At 42.0% G+C, this 8,442-nt stretch overlaps 1 protein-coding gene across 1 annotated transcript; it reads left to right on the top strand.

Moving 5' to 3' along the window:
- The first annotated feature begins 64 nt into the window (after positions 1-64).
- LOC143276672 (uncharacterized) lies at positions 65-8,047 on the top strand. The gene is made up of 3 exons (XM_076581299.1): positions 65-623; positions 3,660-3,779; positions 4,284-8,047. The coding sequence occupies exons 1-3, from the start codon at positions 566-568 to the stop codon at positions 5,123-5,125; spliced, it is 1,020 nt and encodes a 339-aa protein (XP_076437414.1). The 5' UTR covers positions 65-565; the 3' UTR covers positions 5,126-8,047.
- Positions 8,048-8,442: the final 395 nt, after the last annotated feature.

Genomic DNA, 8,442 nt, shown 5'->3' with positions numbered 1-8,442 from the left:
ACTGACATGAACCACGACGTCAAGTTGGTACGCGTATGTAACACTGATTAATGACTCAGCTCTTCACGTTCCATCCCATGACAGGAAAACTACTTTGACGTCATCATTTTCCAACCACGCACTCCATTGCCAGCCCGGCTGCGTCGCATCCGGACTTGAAATGTATGATCATGATCGAGGTCAAGACAGCCACGAGTGGTCATTCGGCAATGCTCGGGTTCCGGAAAGTCACGTGTACACACATGCGAGTACGCGTGTACTATAAAGACTTACATAAAATCGGTTATTGTTTGCAGACCGCGTCCGAGCTAATAAAAAGAGAGGGGGCTACCTAAAGCTGGCAGAATAATCTAAGCGTAGAGCAGAGGCAGGTGAACTGACTGAGTGTTAAGGCAAGCTATTTTCTTGTTAAAGCTACCTATTCGGACCTAGTATTAACTGACCAACTTCGTAAATTACTGAATCAATTTTATTTCGTGAGAGTCAATTAAGTAGATCACATTGACACGTTTTAAAAGACAGCTGACCAGTTGTTGGATTTGTGTGATTTTGGGGAGCGAAAACGATGGCTGAAAAAGGTGGATCCTACAACACTTTCTCATCACAGCATCAGTTGACGCCTGGTAAGTCCGTGTGTGTGCGTGTGCCAGTGTGTGTGTGTGTGTGTGTGATCGGATATGTTTTTCTGGATATCAGTATCTCTCCGATGCTTTTTCTCTCTCCTTTCTTTCTCTCCGGGCGTTGACAACTCATTGTTAATTCTGTGAACTGATATATATATATATATATATATTGGCTGATTTCATTTTCTGTTTGCCCCGAGGGCTTGGTATGAAAACCGCAATATGCATGCTTACTCCATTTCCCTCTTCAGACCCCCCCCCCCCCCCCTCACTCTCTCTCTCACCCTCTATAGCGCTCTTTCTCTGTAGCGCTATCGATCTCTCTCTCTCTGTGTCTCTGTCTCCCTCCCCCCCCCCCCCGTCTCTCTCTCTGTGTCTCTGTCTCTCCTTCGGTCTCCTCTCCGAGTCGCGGGGCGTCAATAATGAGTGAGCTGGTGTGCATGTGCACGACTAAGAGAGAGAGAGGGGAGGGGGGGGGGGGGGAGGGGGTAGGTGTGGGAACAGAGAGAGATAGGGGGGGGAGGGTTGGAGAAGAAGAAGAAGAAGAAGAGAGAGAGAGAGAGAGCACTCCCTACCACCACCACCACCCCACTGTGACAACTCCCACGACTGTAACCCCCTCTCTCACCCACCTCTCTCTCTCTCTCTCATTAATTATGTCCTCTCATTTTTCACCTTTTCAGTATGGCCCCTTCCCTCCCTCTACCCACTCCTTTTACCCACCCACCTATCCGGCCTCCTCTCTGTCCCGTCCTCCCGGCCCCCCCTCACCACACTAATGCATCACTCTTCTTCACCCCCCCCCCACCTCCTCCCCCCCACCCCTTTCTTCCCACTGAGATACGTTGAATGATTCTTTACTTCCCCGTGTCGACCAGTCACTGAAGAGGACCTGCCGCTATAAATAGCACACTGCTTTCTGACAAGAGTTTCACGAGACATTGTGCTCATACACGTGACGGTCAAGCTGTTCATTATGACTCGCATTGGAGGGCTTTTGGGGGGGGGGGGGGGGTATGGGGTGAGGGGTTGAGTTAACCCCTTCACTACTTTCAGTTTACAAGTAGATCCATCAGAATGATGTCTTGAGGTCAGGATATGTTGCCGGGTCACTATCACACTTAAGCTGAACAGTTTGCGGCAACTGTGGGATTGCACACTGCTGCTGTTGTCCCGCAAACCATGAAAATGTAAGCATGCAACAGGTGCATTAATTTAGGATGCCAAAACAGGACATTACCTCGCAAAAAAACAAATAACAACCTTTGAAAGTTACTCGGAAAGTAGTTCTTGCATTTTAAAGCCATGCCATGCTCTGACATAACTTTATTTCACCAATGTTCAGCAGGAAAGGGGTTAATGGTATGAAACAAGTTCAGGGTTTCTCCAAGTGTGGTCGTTCTGGTTTGCAGAAGGGTGTGCATGTTGACATAATGGCGTCTAATGGTATGAAACTTGTATAAGGTACCTCTGAGAGTGCTCTTTCTTCTCTGTATCGCAAAGGCGTATATGTTGACAGAAGGGCGTGCGTCTTTACACAAGGGCTCAGCTTTGGCCTTTTGTGTTCAGTTGGGCTTAGAACACACACAGTGCTCGGTTTATGTAAAAGATTGACATAAGCTTACAGTTTTGGCCAAAAGCATGGCCAAAAGCAAAGTGAGAGCTGTATGATCAGTGGTTTCTCCCCCGCAATGGGAATCAATTTACAGCTCAGTCTTTCGTGATGGACAATGACTTGATCTCAGACTATGAGGCATGATTGTGCTGGTTTTTGGTGCTGCAGCCTTGGGGGCTAGTTTGCATTTAGGGACTATCCAAGCACCAACTGTCCTAAACTCCCCTGGACAAGACACTCTCCACTTTAATCAAATTCTAGCTCAGATTGTCAGTTCAGCAGTTGCCTCCTCTGCCTTTCTGATGGTCGCAGTCAGACGTGATCACTGCGACTGAAACATTCTTTCTCTGCCCACCCTAGCGTGTGTGCCTGTGTGTGTGTGTGTGTGTGTGTGTGTGTGTGTGTGTGTGTGTGTGTGTGTGTGTGTGTGTAATTCAGCACTGTTTATTGATACAGGCAGAAAGACAGACACACACACACACACACACACACACACACACACACACACACACACACACATTAACACACACACACAGGCACACGCAGACAGACAGAACATGTTCACACACACACACACACACACATACACACACACACACACACACACACATGCATGCACACACAAAGACATACATACTCTTTCTCATATTCACACAGAGAGTCTTCAGTTTGAGAAATGTATAGTACAAAAAGTGTTGACATGATAAAATGATATCCATCAAACAAAATTCTGTGATATTCTTTCTCAGTCCTGTATTTATATAAATATCTCTGGCCTGTATTTCGCTCATCTGACCTATCCAGAAAATATCTCTGACCTTTTAACTCACTCGGTACGGCCAGTTCTCTCTTCTCCTCTACACAGACCCCTCGGATGTCCAGTGGGTGTCTGAATGACCCAACCTTTAGCTTCTGTCATAAGAATTGTGGTATTCTTTGTCAACATTCACCTCTTCAGTATAAGAGCCTTCCTCTTGCAATATTTTGATGATGGTAATTGGGGTGAAACGCTGTTAACGTCGTCTCTTTCGCCGTTCGTATGGAGAGAGTTAATGTTTTTTCCTGTCTGATCAACTGCACAGTTTAACTGGTATTACTCCCACGAATGCTACTCATTCCCAGTCTCCCATACTCAGCCACACATGGGTTCATCCGTCACAGTCTCAGCATTGGCAGTCCACAAGGGAACTATGATATATATATTTTTTTTAACCTGTTATGAATCTCTGACTTCTCTCTGAAGTATGATAATCTCTCACCGATTTTTGATGTATCACTGACCGTGTTTATGATGTGTCATCTACCTATTTATGATGTACCTGTCAACCATTCATGATGTACCGTTGACCAGCCTATAGTGTACCTCAAACTTACTCATAATGTACCTCTGATCTATTTATAACCATGACCTATTTTCACAGCGGAGCAGAAGAAGCCGATGACGACCCACAAATGTGGATTCCTGGCTCTCATCATCTTCAACGTCATCCTTCTCATCGCCCTCTTCGCTCTCAACGGAATCAGCGCTGCTGGTCTTGACAGTAAGTTTGTTTGATTGTTGCTTTCATCATCATCATTTCTTTTGTGGCTGTCCTTCTCATTAGCATTGTCATCATGACTGTCATCATCATCATCAAATTGGTTTGTTGTTTGACTGTGCAGATAAAAAATCATTATTTGACATGTGCAAGAATATAACTTGAATTAAACAGTGTTTATGGAAGTACACACATTGAAATATATACAAATGGCACATTTTTGGTGTAATGGATGCTTTTCTCTTATTGATGATTATTTCAAATGAATTCTTTATTCATTTTAGCTTTTTCCATCAGAATACTATGTTTGTATGTTGCAATGTCATTTTGTTTTGTTTGTTTGGTTCTTGGTTTGTTTGTTGTTTTTCATTTTTGTGTTTCATCCATTTTGCATCCCTTCCCTTTCCCATGTATATATTTATGTTTCATTTCTATGTGTTATCGAATTGGGGGGATAAAAAAGAAAAAGAAAAAAAAAGAACAACGACCCACTGTGTTCTGTTGCAGACGGCATTTTTAAGTCCACAGTGGGAAACCAGTCAGACAAATACTCTGTGGAGATCACACCAGCAGGGTGGACCTTTTCCATCTGGGGCTTCATCTACGCTTGGCAGGCACTGTGGGTTCTTTACTCCGTGGTGAACATCTTCCGCAAAACCCCGCAGGGCCCCAACTACATCTCCCCCCCAGTTCTCCCCCCTGCCCTGTTCGTCACGTACATTCTGGCCAACTGCTGCAACATCGCCTGGCTGTTCCTCTTCGACAGAGATGAAATTGAAGCGTCCTTTGTGGCATTGCTGTTCATCGCGATTTTCCTCGTCGCCGGCATGGTGGTGAGTTACAAGAGCCTGGAGAAGTTTTACGTGGAGTTGTTGGGGGCAGGGCGGCAGGTGGACATCTGGTTGGTTCGGGGGTTCGTCCACAACGGTTTGGGCATCTACGCTGCTTGGACGTCCATTGCCTCACTCATCAACCTCGCCATCGTCATCACCTACACCGATGGAAGCGACGTCGCCATGACGACGGCGTGCACGATCGCTCTTGGAGTCCTGACGGTGGAGATCTTGGTTTTCGTGTCCACAGACCTCCTTCTGCTGGACCGCTACTCGCGATACACATTCACTCCATACATAGTCGTCGTCGTTGGTCTCATCGGAAGCATTTCCAAGAACTGGGAATCGGGGGCGACCAACTCTATCTTCACTGCCGCGCTGTTGGGTCTGGGGTCATTGGCCTTGCTGATCAAGATCGTTGTGAGCATTTACCGTCACAAGACCCGACCCCCGTACCATCGTCAGGTCGTGGAGCCCACCCTTGGAGCTGATGGCATGGGAAAGAACATGGCGTGATGTTGATGTGTTCCTGTCAGTGTGACATTGTGCGCACATGTCAATGTGACATGGTGTGTACATGTCAGTGGTATGTACATGTCAGTGTGACGTGACATGTACATGTCAGTGGTGTGTAAATCTCAGTGTGACATGTCATGTACATGTCAGTGGTGTGTACATATCAGTGTGACATGATGGTACATGTCAATGGTGTGTACATGTCAGTGATATGACATGAACATCTCAGTGGTGTGTACATGTCAGTGTGACATGATGTGAACATGTCAGTGGTGTGTACATGTCAGTGTGACATGACGTGAACATGTCAGTGGTGTGTACATGTCATTGATGTGTACGTGTCAATGGTGTGTACATGTCAGTGTGACATGATGTATACGTGTCAATGGTGCGTGCATGTCCATGTAATATAGTGTCAGTGTATATGTCAGTGTGAAAGAGTGTCGGTATATATATGTCACAGTAAAATGGTGTGGAAATGTCAGTGAAAAATGATGTGCTTTTGTATATATGCTGATGTAAAATGGTGTGTAAACGCTGATGTAAAATCATTGGTGTGCACATGTCAGCAAAACTTGTGTGTACATATAATGGGGAAATGTGGGCTGTGTAGTTTGAGGAAGCATCACGCCTCTGGCCATTCATGATTGTACACCACACTGTCAAAGTGATGACAAAAGATATGACATAATTATACTCAGACACCCACACATACATATACCCCACTACACACACATCCCCATTCACAACTCTATCTATATGAATATATAAATAGATAGATAGAATTCTGTACAACATGTGCTTCCAACTCTTCCGTCCGACCAATCAGAAGGGAGCACACAAAAATTGTGCATTTTGCTCCCTGACATGAACCCCCACTCTCGGAGAAAAAAGAACTTATAATAGTCTTTTTTTTTGTTTTTTTTTAAATAATTTTTTTTATATATAGATATGGACAAATTTTCAAATATAGTTCAAGGCTCCATTTCAGTTTGGTGTTGTGTCCTTGAGAAAGGGACTGTACTCTGATTTTTCTCACTCCACCCCAGGAGAAGGTAAAAACGGGGAAGGAGAGAGGGTTTGGGTCTTGTCTTCCTATGCCCCTACAGCTGTGGAAGGCTATGCACTCATTAACCTCAGTATCACCACTTGTTAGTATTCTCACTTTGCGAGTGATAACCGTTTATCATCATTACTGACGTATTTTAACAATTGTATTTGTTAAAAATAAAATTGGTCATTTTCAAGTCATCCAGTTGAGTCTTTTTCTGCATTTTATTTATCATCACTTGTTAGTGTTTTCGCTTTGCTAGTTGTTTGAGACAACTGTGTGTTATGATTACTGATGCATTTTTACAATAGTATGTGTTATATTAGTCATTTGCAAGACATCCACTTGATCCCTTTTCAAAATTTTACGTACTATTTAATTTTTCATTTTATTTCATAAGCCTTTTTTGGGAGGTTACATTTGTCTCTTCTTAATTCTCAGGAATGTGAAATTTTGCAAAGGATCACATTCAGTTTGATGGGTTTAGCGCACACACATCTGTGCCACTGTTGATAGCTGTCAGCGTATTTGAATTCTTTTGTTTATTTCATGCTGTAAGGTTTTCCTCCCTGCATTTGATATTTTCCCAAAGGAACTGTTGTCATTGTATACAATATGAAAAGAAACACATACTGTGCTGTTATGGTTTTCTCTACATTAATATTTTCCCATGGGACTGATATTTTTTTTCTTCAGCGGAATACTGTTGTAAACTACAGGCATTAGCCTGTAAATATGAGCAGTGGCTGTCATACAATATTTCCCCAATACTTATAACATGAAATTTTGACATATAAGTTTGTATATTTTGTACATGTATGTATTGTAATGCCATACTTCATCTCTCTCTTTTTTTCTCTTTCTCTCTCTTCAATCTCTCTCTCTCTCTCTTCAAACAAACTCTCTCTTCCCCCCCAACCCCTCTTATAACCCACAACCTCACTCTCTCTCTCTCTCTCTCTCTCTCTCTCTCTTTGTCTGAGGTTGGCGATGACAGCTGAAAACTGAACACTGAAAATCTCTATGGAACAGTTTTAAAAGGACATAGAAGAATGAACAAATGACTGTATACTTAAATTTCTTGTGTAACTTAAACATTTTTTCTTTACAAATATAAAGCATGCACAAAGCGATACAAAATACTCACTAACACTGAAACAGTGTTGAAAGATTCACTCATAGTTTTTTTTTTCTAAATGCTCAAGTAAAAGTCTCATTTTAAGAAAGTAAAAAAGTAAAATACATGGGTATCCAAAAATACATGGGTATCCAAAATTATCAAAATTATGGTCTGTATTTGATATTAAAACATAAAAAATCTCTTTCTGAAACACAAGAGAGACTAAACGAACAGTAAGGGATACAGTGAAAATCTTCATTGAAAGTTCTTGTTTTAAGTGATAACGAATGTTGAAATGATTTGCAGCTGCTACTACCATTTAAACACACACATGTGATGTATATATTGTATATTTCTGTTCTGTTTTTTATGATAATTAAAAAAAAAAAAAAAAAAAATCATTATGTGCATAATCGGAAGCAGCAGAAGCTGTAGTGATTTTTGATTTATGGTGTTTTCTTATTGTGGTAGAGGCCCATGGAGTCCATTATTTGATAATAATGACGGTAATGATGATAATGAATGATTTCTACAGCACACTCCTACAACATCGTTTCAGGCCTTTCATGTTTCAGTCTCAGTACACACAAATGAAAGGTTGCTTCTTTTTTGTTTTCTTTTTTTCGCTTTTACATTCCTTTGCTTGAATTATTGTACTTGAAACAAATGAAAAATGTCATGTATGTGTACCAATGTATTTTTACTTTTACATTCCACATGAAGTTCTATTGTTTGGAAAGAATTAAAAAAAAAAAAAAAAAAAAAGAACAGTGTGCCTGTGTGTGTGTGTTTGCATACACACATGTGTGTGAATGCAAGCTGACTTATTCTGCCTGCATGTGAACAAGTGCACGGGCATGTGTGTGTGTGGTGTGAGAGTATGTGATATGTTTGTGTTTGAGTGAGTGTGTGTGTGTTTGTGTGTATACAACAGTGTGTGTGTGTGTATCCATGGGTGTTGGTGTTAATGAGTGGCATGCATGTGTGAGATGTGTCTGTACATACGCCTATATTATTATATATACATATGTACACACATACTGTTTATATAAGTGTGTGTGTGTATTCGATATGCATAAAACTAGATATCTTAAATTCTTCAGACATTATTTTAACAAAACAACACAGCGATACTTACCTCAACAC

Source organism: Babylonia areolata, chromosome 32 (assembly GCF_041734735.1).
Source record: "Babylonia areolata isolate BAREFJ2019XMU chromosome 32, ASM4173473v1, whole genome shotgun sequence".
Lineage (NCBI taxonomy): Eukaryota > Metazoa > Mollusca > Gastropoda > Neogastropoda > Buccinidae > Babylonia > Babylonia areolata.
This window is presented reverse-complemented; position numbering and strand designations above follow the sequence as displayed.